General features: G+C 40.0%; 1 protein-coding gene across 4 annotated transcripts in view; it reads right to left on the bottom strand.

The window, feature by feature from the left end:
• The window catches only part of ARID5B (AT-rich interaction domain 5B), a 200031-nt gene that overhangs the window by 35567 nt on the left and 147650 nt on the right, over window positions 1-16814 (bottom strand). For 3 of the 4 annotated variants that reach the window (XM_017542309.2, XM_017542311.2, XM_037743383.1), the window contains 3 exons: window positions 9936-10048; window positions 3333-3537; window positions 1350-1402 (listed from right to left, as the gene is read on the bottom strand). In XM_017542309.2, the coding sequence (XP_017397798.1) occupies window positions 1350-1402; window positions 3333-3537; window positions 9936-10048 (371 nt within the window). Of the gene's footprint in view, window positions 1-1349; window positions 1403-3332; window positions 3538-9935; window positions 10049-11445; window positions 15155-16814 lie in introns of those variants that run through there. The other variant, XM_017542314.2, reaches the window with a different exon arrangement.

The following is a 16814-nucleotide window of genomic DNA, read 5'->3' as shown; positions in this document are numbered from 1 at the left end:
TTTTTACATGAATGGGGACTATAATTAGCTCAAGATTTTGCAAAAAACTATGAGCTACAGTGGCAGGGTATCCATATCCTGATCCTGTCAACAGACTCAACTAAATGAAAAATTATAATTTTTACACAGGGCACTTGATAAAATAAATATTTGAAGTAAATTCATGTATATGAAATGTACATTTTATATGTAGTCCATGTGACTGTATTTCTTTATAAACATGTGTACATATCCCATATATTAAACATATTACAAGCACATATTATTCATATCAAAGAATTTTGTCAGAATTCATAGCAGATAGCTCAACAGTAAATACCAGATTATCTGAATCACATAATACTTGTCATCTTTCTCCATTGTAAGCCCCTGACATTAAACCATTATATTGGTTTGTGGAACAATATGCTTTATCTGGCAAGAAACACTGGTTATTACGTTTGGGCTAAAAGGAATTTCATTTTCTTGACTTTGTGTGTCTTATTGTCATTTTACTATGGTACAGAGATATTCCAGATTACTTCTTAGGGAATGAAAAAATAATTTCTTATTCAATTGCAGAAGAAACTACACAACTTAATCTGATCATTGCGTGGGGGAGAAAATATTCCCAATGACGACATCTTCCTATGTCAACTGATTTTATTACAAATGTCATCTCTGTGGGCTACATTAATGCAGCTCGCTCTTCTTACTTCAAGATTTGAATCTCAGTTTGTTTCTCTAATGTTTCATTGGTTCAAAATACATGCTGTAAAAATCCGTGGCCATCAAATTTTCCTGTGGGCTAAAAATAACCCATTGCTGTCAGTTAGAATTAGCTGATAAAGAGTGTCAGAGCCTGTTCTGAATAAGTTTGATAACTTCCTGTTTATGCAGCACTGACCCTTGTCTAATAAAGCTTCTTTGCCCTAGAATGAGAGAGATTCTGCTGCATTCTATTCCTTAATGGCCAATACTGATTACTTTTGAAAGCCTTTAATACATTTCCCATATTAGACATGAACAGATGTCAGGTATGTTGCCAAGGGAAATTTCTTTTATGCAATCTTGGCTTGTTGTACAATAATAGCCCTTTCTCAACATGGGAAAAAATTACAGACCCAACTAATTTCCCTGACAGGGGAGAGTTACATATGTTTTCCACTTGTAGTTTTTACAAGTTTACAATTTTGCCAAACCTGGAACTAATTGGGACTGTTTCCAAAGGGCCCAATAAACCCCCAAAATTACAGAGACGTTTGAAAAGGCAGTCAATGATGGTTTGCCCTTGCATTTTCTCCATTTTGGTCAGAGAGGGGAAAAGTTAGATTGCAAAATTATTTCATTTAAGTTGCTTAAACACTTACTGTTTCATATCCTCCCAGTTTTTGAGCAGCTTGAAACATAGTCCAAAGGTTAACTGTTAGAGGGACAATAAGTATTTAGATAAGCATTGCATTAATATATTTCCAAGAAATGTCAATTAAAACATTTTGTTTTTTTTTTTTAAATGAGAAAGAGAAAAAAAGAAATACTAACATACCCCAGAGAGCTAAATTCTTAGGAAATAATTTGCCCAAAGGGCATTCAACAACAGAATCTATAATTACCACTTAAAACATTTCTTAAGACACACTCATAAAGCTACAAAAATGGTTCTATTTTTAGGATAAAAGACAACAGAGTTTTCAGTCCTACTGTCAACAGCAGAGCAAGAGAAGCTAACTTAGGAGCCTTTGGGAAAAAAACATGGGCTTTCAAAATGGGGTTGGTCTTCTTCGACCCTTAGAAAGAAGCCATTGATTAAAGAGTAATATATAAAGCTTCTCTGAGATAAGAACTCTCCATAATCAATAAATAACAGCCACTTTAATATATGATTACCTTCTTAATAGAATGTCTGATGGCAGCACTATATTAAAGGGTCATACAGTATTTCACCAACATGTGGTGGCTTGCAGTGAGCAGGAAAACAAATATTTCACATGGAAGCCACAGTGATACAATAGATAACAGGGAAAGTTCATTCAGAGAGGAATTGAGTCGTGAATCCACTTAGTCCCCTAACTGGACTATGTCATGTTGCAAATATTTATTTTTTCAAACAGATTTCTCTTTTCAGAGTTTGCATATGTTTATGCTGTTAAACAGCTATGCCAAACTGCTAGCAACCCTGTTCATTTATACCAAATACCATGGAATGGGACTGCTATGGATTTGATTCTTTTACAAGAGGGGAAAATTGAACTTCAAGTGATTCCTTGGTAAAGGAAATGAAGAATAAAATGATTTTTTTAAAGGCTCTTTGACACAACATGTTCGCAAAACCCCATTGAACCTTGCACTATTTCAGAGCTATCAAGAGCCCTGTCTCGGCCTTGATTTAATCTGAACCAATGCATAATGCAACAAAGCTGTTCATAGTACATTAATTTTACTTCTATTTCAAGCAACCAGTTTTCAGACAAACATTGTAATCATTCGTAGTTATATAAGTTTATAATGGCTGCGAGTGTTCTCTTGCAATCAGTGCCAATTGCTATTAGGTATGTAAATTGTTATGTAAAACACACAGGTTTGACATTCTTCATCAAAATGACACATGGTTTCAATCTAGGAAGATACGTCTGGAGAAAACACTATTTCAAGCCAGAGGCTCATCGCTTTGTGCACCACTAAATCCAGACAGAGGCAAAATATATATTCAGTTGCAAAATCAAGGCAGGATCTGGATTTCTTCTCTTTTGATTCGGAATTCTGCTTGGCTATGAGTTTCCTGTTCTCCTTACACATATACAATGACACTTACATTTAAATGTACATGTCAAAGTAATTCAAAATTAGGCCTTCTGTTGCAATCTGTGTATTTCTTGTTTTCTCTGAAGTTAGATTTTTGTTATCTTTTAACAAATTTGGGGCTTAGGAAACGTGTTTTCTCTTTGTGGTTGTTTTGTCCATCTTTCAATGTCGTTCTTTTAAAAGCTTTTTTTTTCCACAGGCAACATCTGTGCCTGATAAAGCTACGTCATATTATTATCTCACAAGAAAGGCGTCACAGACACTCAAGATTGACAAAACAGAAAATGAGAAACTTTCAACATGTCTATTTCCAGTCATAATCAGTGGATTCAAGCCTATAAATATCTCACTGCAACTGTCCCAGAAGGGAACAATGTAGCGGAAAAAGGCAGGGAAAAAATTCTTGGCTTGGAACATTTGTGGATTTAGTATAAACAGAGAGCACTATCCCCCGATTAGGATTTCAACATAATCCTGAGTCAAAATTATTTTTCCAATTCAAAGAATCTGAGCAGCTCTGATAATTCAGAAACGAAAACAAGTATACTCACTCTGTTTAAAACCTAAATAGGGTATTCGTTCTATCGGCGTTTTCCTTTCTTTCATGTATTTATAAAGTGCCACCAAGAAAGCTTGTTCATCTGCCCTGCACTCTTCACCAATGGCAACCTTTGGTTTTTCTTCATTTGAGACTTTTTTACAGTTACTATGGTTATTCTTCGGCTTGGTCAAGGCTGACCTAGCCTCACATTTCACCTGAAAAAGGGAAAATATGCCACATCAGACCAGGCACAGCCCTGGGATCCTTACTAAGACATAGCTAGTGACACAGCCAGTGACACTTTTCAGCAAGTGCTAAGGGTGAACCAGTAAATTATCCCTGCTTTTAATAACTTTTCATAGGCATCACTGAAGATGAATTGTCTGAGGCCAGGGGATGGCAAATTTCTGTAAAGGGTCACATAGTAAATATTGTAGGCTTCTGGGTCATACATACACTCTCTGTTGCAACTAGTCAACTCTAGTAGGACAGCAGGCGTAAGCAATATGTTAACGAATGGGTATGGCTGTGTTCCAATAAAACTTTATTGACAGAAATAGCCAGCCAGTGGGCCACAGTTTGCCAAACTATGCCAGCTTCTTTTAGACTCCTGACAAGTACCTTGATGTGAAATGAGAGATAGGCTTTGCATCTGGTAGAAACATTCGTCTGTCTCTTTATATTAATACATTTTATTTTCTTTTTTTTGAGACGGAGTTTCGCTCTTGTTACCCAGGCTGGAGTGCAATGGCGCGATCTCGGCTCACCGCAACCTCTGCCTCCCGGGTTCAGGCAATTCTCCTGCCTCAGCCTCCTGAGTAGCTGGGATTACAGGCACGTGCCATCATGCCCAGCTGATTTTTTGTATTTTTAGTAGAGACGGGGTTTCACCGTGTTGACCAGGATGGTCTTGATCTCTTGACCTCGTGATCCACCCGCCTCGGCCTCCCAAAGTGCTGGGATTACAGGCGTGAGCCACCGCGCCCGGCCCCATTTTATTTTCTTAAGGAGAAGCATCAGTTAATGTCCTTGAACAAACCCTGCCTCCTTAACAAATAGTACCATATGTTATACTTTGCATCAAAATGGTTTACTACTTTGTAGTAAACCATTCTTGTTGCTATTCTCTCCAGCAACCTAGAAAAACAAGTCAATACCAGCAATGCTGGCATCAGCAATACCAGCAAGGCCTCTGCTGTTTGCCACCCATGGGTGATGCCAGGGTACACCCTCAGTACGAAACAAAAGATCTCACTGTTTAATGAGGGCTTCTTGTTTTATCAGTCAGCTCTAAGAGTAAGATGTTAACTTGCCACAAAAGAAAGAGTAGAGGTCAGCTAAAAAGCCAAGAAGAGTGAGTATAAAGCTCCATAATTAAAAACTAAAAGGCGGTAAAGGCTCCAGATGTTCTTCCTTCCACACTGCAGGCAGATAGGGAACTTGGCATATCGAGCGGCTAACCTAATGTTCCCTCCTCACTGCCATGTTCTACAAGAGGCCTTTGATAGTTGTTAAATATAACGCTAAGTTGCTGAGCTATTTTAATTGTAAAAGGGGGAAGTACAAAGGGTCAGACTCTGAGTTCAAATGCGCCCATGGGGAATGTGTACATTCCAATATTCTTTACATCTCCATAACTGACATCGGTAGACAAGAGGGCAAGCGCTGGGGAAATGTTCTGAATAAAAATGTCCCACATATTCTACGACGCTGTCCATTTCAGGATTTTGAACCCTTTTTCTTTCCCTGCAGATCCTCCTTCCTAAGCATTAAGAACATAAAAGACTATGGTTATTTAGTAAAGGAAAGTGCACTCTCTGCAAGAGTTTTCTTTATTGCTTATTCTCTCAAGTGAACACACAGTGTTTAATATCTTTCGACTGGTCCTGCAAAGATAATACTTCCTATGAAACTGATTCAATGGGGCTTCTAGATAAGATTTTAATTTTTAAGGGGCTGTGGAAACAGGGACTGAAACAATTTTTCCATGTAGATTTTGTACTCTGTAACATTATATTAAGGCAAATATCCTGTGAAACTTTATGTTGTCATCATTTTTCACTGCCAAATTTTAGGCTGTTGGATCTAAAGTTCTGGTGAAGTCTATAATTTATATGGCTTCTTGAAATCATAACATCACTCCAGTTTTAATCTGTATTGCCTCCCACCCCTTTCTGAGTGTTTCCTGGGCAGCCAGGCTCTATTCTCAATGTGTTTATGTTTTATTTCATACTCACAATCTGAATGAGGTATTTATGATTTTTGTATTAGAAATGAGGGAATGGAGGCAGACGGGATGAGCAGCATGGACAAGATCACAAGATCATGCCCTAGTTAGTAAGTGGGGAGTCTGAAATTTAAGCTTAGGCAGCCTTCCTTTAGGGCTTGTGGTTTTAAACATTATACTTTTCTGACACTCTTCATACAAATATTAAATTGGTAATCAAAACAGACTTCCCAATTAAAAAGCCTATATGATTATGAGACATTACAAAACCTACTACTTAGAAATGTGGTTTATCAAATGAAAAGTAGAAGACAAATCTAGGGGGTTTCCAATGTGTCAAGGAGCTCCATTCTTTCTATTGTATAATGAGCAAAGGGGAGGGAAATCAGTTTTCCATTGAGTTCCTACAATGAGCTAGGTCTGGTGCTGTGGGCTTCACATGCTCTAGCTTAATGTTCCTAAGAATTGTCAAAAGGAGATATTTAGCCACATTTTACAGTTGAGGAAACTAGAGTTCAGTGAGGTCATGTATGGCTTGGAAGAGGCAGACCTCTGGGTTTAGAACTCAGTTCTGCTCTACTCCAAACCCCAGTCTTGTAACATAAAAGAGTAGATCTCTCAGGTTTGTGTATAAAATAAACTGAGTCTTAAATTTGCAGTGATAATGGGCCAACTATCTATATTATTAGGTCAGAAGCACCACTGTTAAAAGGAGAATGAGGTTTGAACTCCGTGGTGTCTAGAGAGCTGCTTACCCCTCTTCCTCATCTGTAGAAACACTCAGAAACAGAAGGAAGACACAGAGGGGTGCATGAACCAGGTCCAAAGCAACCCAGACTCCATGCTTCATAGCAAAGGCCCCAAGTGAAGCCAGGCTGCCACCTGCCGAACTCCATCCTGAATCTCAGTGGGCTGCCTGCACGCTGCTCCTGGGGAGGGTGGGTACTGGTAAGAAGTGAACAAGAGAACAGAGGCTTCTTTTCTTGTTCTAGCTTTATACATTTTTTTTCCAGTTAACATAAATGAGTTTTTTAGGGTATTATTCTATTTCTGGGTAGGACTAAATCAAGTTCCTTTCTATATGTTTTTTTTACCCAAAGCATTCGCAGTATTTCAATCTATTGAATCATTACAGTGCAGGTGGTAGTGGCAAGGAAAGTAGTCTTCAGGTTGGCCTAAGAAAGCCCAACCTTTTGATTGTGACAGTTAATGACTAGATCTGTTTTTCCTGACCTGAACACCATACACCTGTTGAGTATACTAAGGGCTTTGGGGTTTCCAAAATGATTGAGGAGGTGCTAATGAAATAATCAGCATTTAACATTTTCCATGAACCAACACCTGTTTGATATTAACCACATCCTTCCAGGGGATTGAGTTATAACTAATCCAGCCTTCAACCGGGACAATATGTGCTGAACCAGCAATATAAAAGCTAGAGTTCTCATCTTGGTTTGGTTGCTACCTTGCTAGGTGACCCTCAGTTTCTTCCATAGTAAAGCAAGAATGATAATCCCTGGGAACAGTTCTGAAGACCACATGAGAGGAAAAATATTGAAAATAATGAAAGCATCCTATTTGTGAAATATCAAAACTATGTTTATCATCTAAATGAACACACTGCCCACCACAGTTCTGTTTTTGTGTTCCTTTTAGAATATAAACCACCTGTTATACACTTCTGCCCTTCAGAAAAATGCTTACGGGATATAAAAAATCATTTGCCATCTATCGATGTAGGCCTTTTATTAGAGTGCGATGCCAAGAAGATTTCTCTGGTATAGATCGCTCTGTGAAAGGTGTGGGCCTCAGGTCACTGCTTTAAGATGATTCCAGAAAAAAAATGGCAGGATTTGGGCTGAACACAATCATGGTATCTTCAGAGTTGGTAGTTTCCTCTCCACACGACACTTGCTGTCTTTGGAGAGCCATGTAATTCTCTCTTCCTTGGAAAGTACCATCTTGCAAAGCTAGTCTTCAGTTCTCATGGAGGGAGTGCAACATTTTGATGGTGACAGGCAAATCACTTGACTTATTTTTCCAATCATAAACACAGCAAACCCAGTGGGTCCCACTCTAAAAGCTTTGCTGTGTGGAGCTGCACGAAGTTCATGCTTAGTTAGAAATGGTCTGTTTGAGGCACTTTTGAAAAGAAACAGTCACATGGGTCTTGGTCATAAAGTCAAACAGCTCACTGTCCCCTAAAATGCTGCTTCCAGTTCAGCAGATGATCAGATGGTCACAAGCTTATAATCTCTACTGCAGCATTTCATGAGAAAAGACCACGTAAAGACACACATGCCTTTTTCATGACTGTCCTCGTCTCAGATGTGGCTTGTTCATTCTGCAGGTATTTTACATCTGTCTATTGGTGCCAACAGACAAGCTTGTCATACTTCATACCTACTGATCTTCTTGCTTAAGTGGTCTTGCTAGACCCACTAGAAGCCGCCAAGGCGTGACTGTAATCCAAGACTCTGAAAAGAGCCAAGCCATTAGACCAGTCCCTAGGAGGTGAGTACAGCATGACATTCATCTGTTCACCACTGAACACCAGTGGTGGAAGGATGATCCATCTCTTTGTAAAGATTGTCGGGCAGCACTGTTGTGGGGATGGGGTAAAGGCGTCACTTAGAAAATCCAGGACTGACTTCTATCCTTCTTGTTAAGAAGTCAGGGATCAAATACAGCCCATCTGCACAGCAGGCTCTTGTTCTTCTCGGCTTTGTGAGCTCAACAGTGAGTTCTGAGCTGCCTTCCGTGGAGAGAAACATTGGAGGTGCTGTTCTTTCAGATTAACTGTATGAGTTTTGTAAAATTCCCAGAGGCATACCTTGGTGGTGACGCCAAGTGGCATGGGAAGGAGGTTTATCCTGCTTGGCTCAGGTACAGAATATGCTGGAGTAAACACAGGCTGTCAACCAAGAAGGATGGGCTGGGCACCAACAGAAGGCATGGGCAGTACAAGCTCTGCTGAATGTTATGGTCTTAAAACCTTCTTGCCCCATTCCACAGGATCTTGCAAACAACATAGCAGGGAATGAACTGTTCCTGCTGACATCCTTCAAGACCATGGAAACCAAAGTCCTAGGTAGACAGTTCTAGTGCTGAGGTGTCCAACTTACAAGAAAATGTCATTCATGGTGTCCATTTGGAGTTGTTCACAGAAAGTTAAATGCACAGAACAAAAATCACCTTAGGGAGAGAGATTTGTTTTCAACCAGAAAATGGAAAATACACATTTCTACTGGTTCATCTCTTCTTAACCCTTTGGAATCTTAGAAGTATGAAGAAATTCTAAGCAAAAAAGTCCTTAGAATTTCCTAATGAAACAATGATGCTTAACGATAAGCTTTTTTAGAATGTGGATGTCTAAGATTTACTTCATTACATTGGGGAGGAGGTGGAGTACATGGCAGAGAAACAGTAGACTGTCAACACAGAACTGAATTCATGTTTTTTTTTTTTCTACATCAGACTCTTCCAAAGTCACCACTAATCAAAATGCTCCCATTTTCAGAAGTTTAGTTCTTTGATCTGGAAACTGGTGTCAGTTGAAATCTGTTCTTCAATTAAAATCCTAAAGGGACGATTGCCGTCTTTGGCACAAAAACAACACCTAAATGCAGTAAACAGAACCATGGAAATCTGACCCAAGTCCACAAAAGTCAGAAAGATAAGTCTAAAAATATAAAGTGATACTTTACCCTTTGTGGTGCTAAATACTTCAGGCATGCACTTTCAAGATTCCAAAGAATGCTTAGGCAAAAAATGGACCTGGGTTCTGAACAACTGTGTAGCATTTACTTTCATTCTGCATTAACAGACATCTTTAAGAGTATATAAATGCTTGCGGGCATATGTATACATATAAATGTTTTGCTATGTATCTTTAATTTTACTCTTATGTAAATTAGAAGTGACTTTGAAAAATACTTAACTAAAAAGATTAATTCTAGCTATTTCTAATTTCATCCTCTGTTAATCTCCAAAACACATTTAGATGAATACATTCAGAAGGAAGACGGTTCAGCTGGTCTATTTTTGACACAAGCAGAGTAAACTATGTCATTGTGTCACCCACTATGAAATCTCAGCCTCAGTGACGTGGGTGCTTAATCATCTGTCCTTTACTCAAAACAGGCCAAACTGGGAGCTAGGAAGTCTTTCTGTTGACTAATCAAAATGCCTACCTCCCCCACCCCACAGCACCAGGGGAGGGGATGTGACAGGAACAGGCACAGCATAGAGCTTCAAAAGCTCTGAATACCAAAGTCAGATGCTGAATTGAAAACTGCCTCCAAGACACAAGAGCAGAGAGATAAAGAGAAAACGCAAAAATAAAAAGATGCAACAAAATGAATACCGTGGAGTGAATGACCGTACCTTGGCAACGGCTTTGCCATCAGAATTATTGTTGGAATCCTTAACACCACTGAATGAATCTCTTCTTTGTGGGCATGGTTTCTTTTTGCGTGGTCTGCCTTTAAGATTTGGCGCTGAAAACAAACGGAGAACAATTGATATACATTTTCATTTGCATGGGTTTATTAAAGACCCAGAATCTGACTACAGTGATCCCTTCTAATTGTTCAGAGAAATGTACATATCTGTGGTAGGCAGCCCTCCTTATTACATGCTTCTCTCTCTGAAGGATTGCATATTGGTAGAGTATACATTTCTGTACATGTTTCCCAAAGCTAATCTATTGAGCTTTAACATGTCTAATTAATATTAAGTAACACGAAGCTCTTAGCTCTAACGGATCATAAGAAAAATGTTCTTCCACATTGTTAGACAAGAAGCATTTGGGGCTGAAAAACTGAGCCAGGCTTTGAGCTCAATTTTTGGTTTTGATTTTGTATCCTGCTTTCAGAAACCTGTGATACGCCTGCCCTTATGGTATCATAGTAATGAAATGTTTGAAAACATCTCTTTTAGAAAGTATTCAGAGACAAGGGCATTCTCTCAAATTACCAGACAGATAAGTAGAGAGATACTACAGAGAGAGGCATTCACAACAACAAGCTGGAAAATATTATTATACATATTTACTAATAATTCTGCAACCAGCATGTTTCAAATCTCAACAAATCTGGCAGATACATTTAAATCAGCATGCTCTCTTTTCCTTTTCAATATATTTTTATGAAGAGCTTAGGCTTATTTAAAATAACATCCAAAGATTACAGTGGGGTTAGCCTGATTCCATGGGGGTTACACTTTTGAAAAACCGTAGACAAGATACAAATCAAAGTTCTATTTCATCCTTGATTCTGAGCTTGGTTCCTTTTAAGATCTATACAGAAAGCAGTAAAGGAAAGGCTGCTGTTTACTGAGAGCGATGCCTGTCCGGCATCAGCTTTCACATTTAACTTCATCGGTCACCCAAGTCAAGCAAAATGAAAAACAACCAACTAACCAACCGCCCTTGAACGACTCTACACTAATGAATTATACCCTAAACAATTTGCTTCAGACCTTTCAAGATACCCACACTTTTTATTACTTCAGGAGTGATTATGATAATGTCAAATCTAAACAACATGAACCTTCTCAATTGTTAATCTTACTTACGCAGCGAACCAGTGGTTTTAGAACATTTTTACATTGTACTCATTTTGCAAACACAGTTAATCCTACTGATTTGATTTCCTCCTCCGGATAACAGTTTCACTGTTGGTAAAAGCTCAGTAAAGCAGAGCTGCCTTTAAAATCAGAGAGGCAGAAGTTTCAAAAGAGGCTTGAGGGCTTAGGATCCCCTTCCTAAACCCGCTCTCCCCTTTCATTCCCCTAAACGCTGGTCTGAAAGTTCATCGCAGAAAGCCAGCCTGGAATTAACCAAAGGTAAACAAGCTCACAAACAAAAATCAAGCAAAGAGAAAGCAGCGATTACCCATTCCAATCGACAAACATCTGCCTGACTGATGTCTGTGCTCATGAAAGCTACAGCATGTGACTGCTCTCCGGCCACATCCCTGGAAGAAGTCTCGACTTGGTGTGGATGTCAGCTTCCCTCCGAATGCGAGCTGCGAGGCTCAGCGCTCTGCTTACAACTCCCCTCCCCCAGCAGCTCCATTACTCATGTAAACACACAGCAGTGACTAGCACCGAGTGTGTGGGATGAGCCTGAGGACTTTGCTGGAGTTGCCAGACTGGCAGGGAGGGCTCTGCTCTGTCCGCCTCCCCGCGCAGGGCTGGTGATTGCAGCCGGCCTGTTTTGTGGATCCTGACCTCTTGCTCTCCTCGTCAGAGCACGAAGCCACGTTCCATGAATTTGACACGGTCCGCAGCCTGGAGCCAGGGCGTGGACTGTTTGTTTTGTTTAGAAGACTTTGTCTAGCACAGAAGTGTTTCCACAACTGACCCAAGTGCTAAGACTTTAATGACCGTGAGGGAAGGATGTACTTTCAAGTCCCTAATCAAAATAATCGCTGAGCAGAAAACTGACAGAACTTAGGGTAGCAGTTTGGAGGCATTTCATTAAAACAAAACAGTATCACCTCTGTGCTGCGACTTGTTACTATGATCTTCCCTTCCTAGCATTTTGGCGAAAAGCACTTAAATCTACAAGGCATTTATTTCCAGAAAAGCTTTCAAATCCCAAAGGCCTTTTTGATAGAACTTGCATTGAACATGCTGTTTTTAAATAAAGGCAGAGGTTCCGGGAACTGACAAGAAGTCATCCCCAAACTGGGTTTATTTTCTCTATTCTTTGAGCTGTTTTCAGAAGCCAGAGCAGCACATGTACTCCCCCAGCAGATTCTGAGAATTACAAATTTAGAACAGACTAGCACCTAATATTCTGGTCACACAAACTTAAACTCCAAATGGGATTTGATCAAGAGAAAAAGCCCTTTGTTCTTAATAAGGCAAGTACATGGGTATTTCAGGTATGGTTAGGCAAATCCCAGCAGTCACTCAGGGCTCAGACTCAAATTCCTCTCCTCCGCTCCCCTCTGAACGTTTTTTCTCTCCTTCTCTTATGGAACATTTCACTGTATTCCTCGTAGTTTAGTTGTACTTTTTGGTATATTATTATACTAGACTGGAGAATCCTTAAGGGCAAGAGCCTGTGGGATGTGTGTTTTACCTGCCCAGCACAACACCCAAAGGCAGCATTACATAACATGCACTTGTTGAATGAAAAAGTGACTAATAGAAAGAAAGATGCCCACATATTGTTCTATCCCGTCTTCATAGACTGGTCCTGCCAGCCTCCCATGTGGTATACGTGTCACTTTGGGCACATGTAAAACCGCATTCCGCTTTACTACTTAATGCTGATACTCTGAAAACATAAACTGGCGACTTGAGTTCGCACTGGGAATGGAGACAGGAGACCAGGGCCTTTGGAATCTCAGTAGGGCTATCATCTAGTCCCCACATGCAATGCACAAACACCCTGAAGAACACAAGCATTCAAAGTCCTGGGGGGAATGGAACACAAAGGACTGGGTAGGGCCCCTGCAATCCAATTCCAGACCTTTTGGATTCAGAAGACACCAGGTAAAGTTTTGGTATTGAAGGGCTGGCTTTGGGGACAGCAAAAATTCTGGTCCCCAGGCCACATCTTTTTCCCTTTAGGGTCATGAAACTCTGTCATTTGCTAGGTCAATGAGTGAAAACAGGTGCATTATGGTGTGCTGGTGGACAGGAGTGGGGTGGGTCTGTGGACCTTAATTGACTCATGTAAGAAACAGCCCTAGCTCCTTCTAGCCACCCTGCAAGGACCTATACCTCTCCTTGAAAGCTCAGTGCTATGTAACTGACTCGCAGAACCTAAGTCTTGAGACTCCAGAATTAGACCGGCTCTTGTTCTTTAGGTGAGACTGATCTTTACCAAGAAAAAGCTCTGCTAGAGAGAAAGTAGTACCCTTACTGATAGCACATCTGGCTCCAGCCAGTTTTATTTAAAAAAATTAATGCGAAGCAATAGATATACTGTTACTTTTAGGGGTGTATATAATTCACTGGTCTGGTTTATCGGAGAGTTCAGTAAATGCCCTTTGCGTGAATGTTTCCAGCATTGTGCATGAATAATAAGAGTAGCTAAGTGAATAGTAATAGTAGCTAACCGTTTCTGAGCACTTTCTCTTTACAAGTCACTCTTCTAAGTGCTTTGCATACAATAACTCCATTAAAACTCCCAAGGAGCCAAAGAGGAAGGCATGGTCCTTTTTCCCCATCATACAGACCAGAAAACTGAGACAGAGATGAAATAACTTGCCTCAGACCATACAAGTAGTTACTGGTGGCAGAAGGATTTCAACACGGGCAACTGGACTTTATCCAGAGCCCCTGCTTTAAGCAACTTATCTCTAATAGACACACAGACACACACACACCGCCTCCGAATGAAGTATTCATAGTAACTTGGGCTGGTAGTCACCAGGGAGCACTCCCCAAATGAAAACACTGAAGTTCTACACAGCACGAGGGTGCTGCGGCCCACCCCAGACAGGAAAAAAACGTCCAACTGAATTGACAGCGAGTGGGGTCCCCATTAGTCTTAACCTAACCGTAGCTGGTAAGACTTCCACTAAAGCCAATAAAACTTAGTCAGAGAGCCCTGCATATTACCCCATTCACCAGTGGGCCACTGACTCTTCTCTCGAATCATTGAAAGATCTCTGTGTTTTTTTTTTAAAAAAAAAAAATCTTTTCCCTCTGACTGCCCATCTCTTCCTCTTTCTAACTCAGTGCCAAGAAATTAACAACTATTCACCTTTGTGAAGTCACTGCTATTTCTATAGGTGTTAATCCTCAGAGAATCAAGCTACCTCCAGAGCTCCAGGCTACAGTGAACCCATGTTTGTTTTTTCTTTTTAAACGCCTTCAAATATTAATGAATTATAGTCTATTTTCTCAACAGGATAGCAAAACAAGTTTGTTTTTCTGAAAGGGTCTAGAAGCTCAGAGGTGCAGCCGTTTGTTTATATATTTATTTCACTACGGGTTCACACAAGTTACATGGCAGGGCAGTGCAGGTGTGGGAAACTTTTATGTCAACCCCAACTCTTGCAATAATAATAATAAAACAAAGGGAAATGTAACCAGTTACTGGCAAAGTAAATTGCTTTTGGCTCAAATGTTCTTGTTTTTTTCTACTGTGTTCTTCCTGTCATGACCGTCTCTTTTTTTAATAGCATTTATGCTCTTGGAAATACCACGAAGATAGATAATCTGCTATAAAAGCTGGACTGACTCATCAGTTAACAACTCTTTCTTCCCATTTTGCGGAGAGAATTTTGTTGCCAACACAGCTACATATTCTCTCGAGAAATTCTTTGTGAGCTTCCACTCAGAGATAGGACTTGCTTGTTGGTAGGGACTGGCTTCAGGAGAATGGAAAACCAGCACAATTTCCCTAAGAGTTTGACCCCCGAGGTCAGTGTCTAGAGGAAGTCGGCAGAGTGTTAACTCATTGGATTTGCAAGTTGTGTGTGTGTGTCTTTTAAACAGGAGCCAGAAGACAAAACTCCACTGATCGCAGTATTAAGGCAGACAAACGTTGTTCTATGTATAGTATGTGTTACTGATAATATAATACCCTGCATTTCTGTAATGCTTTCCCTCTGAGGATCTCAATACTCTGGAACATTTTCTTTACACACAATAATCTTAAAATACCAGCTGGGCACGGTAGCTGTCTCTACGTAAAATCCCAGCACTTTGGGAAGCCGAGGCGGGTAGATCATGAGGTCAGAAGTTCGAGACTAGCCTGGACAACATAGTGAAACCCTGTCTCTACTAAAAATACAAAAATTAGCCGGGCATGGTGGCGCGTGCCTATAGTCCCAGCTACCCGGGAGGCTGAGGCAGGAGAATTGCTTGAACCCGGGAGGTGGAGGTTGTGGTGAGCCAAGATTGTGCCACTGCACTCCAGCCCAGCGTGGGCAAGAGTGAGACTCTGTCTCAGAAAAAAAAAAAAAAAAACCAGCCCTGGCAAGTTTCAGCATGGAACTTTCTTGGGGTGGCAGAGGGGGCTACCCTAATTTAGTTATCATATACTGTGTTCTATTTTCAGTGTTTCCCTTTGACTATTTAGAAACTTCCTCTTTCACTACCACAAAAATAGAATGAATGTTTTAAAAGTTATTAACGTGTGAGTAAAAGACTTAGAAAACAAGAATGGCAGAAGGCTTGATCAAAGCCACTCCTAAAATTTATGGGTGTAATAAAAGAAAGGCATTTCACAGATAATCTCTTATAGAATTTCAGTTTTCAAATATGTGGGGGTACTAAAGAAAACTAGAAGCTGTCAGACCTCATTTTGGCTTTCACTTAAAGCCAATATTTAAAAATTCATAAATGAGTTCCTGAAATTTTTATTTTAAATTCACAGTTACATTCTACATAGTGACCACTGGTATTAAACTTCTATTCAATTGTTTGAATTTTTGTACAAATTCACATAACACTGATCACATATGAATTTAGGAAATAGTCATGTTTATTTTTATTCTGTTTCCCCAAAGTCAGTCTTCCACACCCAACAGAAATGCTTGAGAAGCAACCGTATTGTCTGAGATATAAACACATAGGGCCATTGACAAGCACAACTTGATCCTTCGGGACATTCTAACTCTGATGATAAATTTTAAACAATAGACATGGTAACACAATGCTGCAAACGTTTTATTACTTGGCAATTGTTCTGACAGTTTCCTCTTAAGAGTAATTATTTTTTCTCAAATAAAGACATTAAATAGATGAGCCCTGGTATTGGCTCATGACTGTAATCCCAGCACTTCGAGAGGCTGATGTTGGAATATTGCTTGAGGCCAGGAAATTGAGACCAGCTTGGGCAATGTATTGAGACCCCTGTTTCTAGGAGAATTAGCCAGATGTGGTGGCATGTGCCTGTAGTCCTAGCTACTTGGGAGGCTAAGGTGAGATGATCACTTGAGTTCAGGAGTTTGAGGCTGCAGTGAGCTGAGATTGCATCACTGCTCTCCAGTCTGGGTGACAGAGTGAGACCCTGTCTCTAAAAAAATAAATAAAATAAATAAATAAAAGCAAATGAGCCCAGAGCCTAGAGCCTGATTTAAATGCTTTTCAAATGTCATCAAGACCAGACAAGCCCAAACACTAATGGATGGATACGTCCTAGAGAAATTTTACACTCATCACGCTGGATATCATGCGGCATGAAGACCTGGACTTCGAGTTTCCCAGTGTGCTTTTACCCCTACTCTGCTTGAGCCACAAACTACAATTTAGCATTTCTAATGAACTCTGCTCTCACTCCTTGTTCTTCTT

The sequence above is a fragment of the Cebus imitator genome, unplaced genomic scaffold (genome assembly GCF_001604975.1).
Source record: "Cebus imitator isolate Cc_AM_T3 unplaced genomic scaffold, Cebus_imitator-1.0 Scaffold142, whole genome shotgun sequence".
Classification (NCBI taxonomy): Eukaryota; Metazoa; Chordata; class Mammalia; order Primates; family Cebidae; genus Cebus; species Cebus imitator.
The sequence above is the reverse complement of the archived record's forward strand: the minus strand, read 5'-3'. Positions and strand labels throughout refer to the sequence as shown.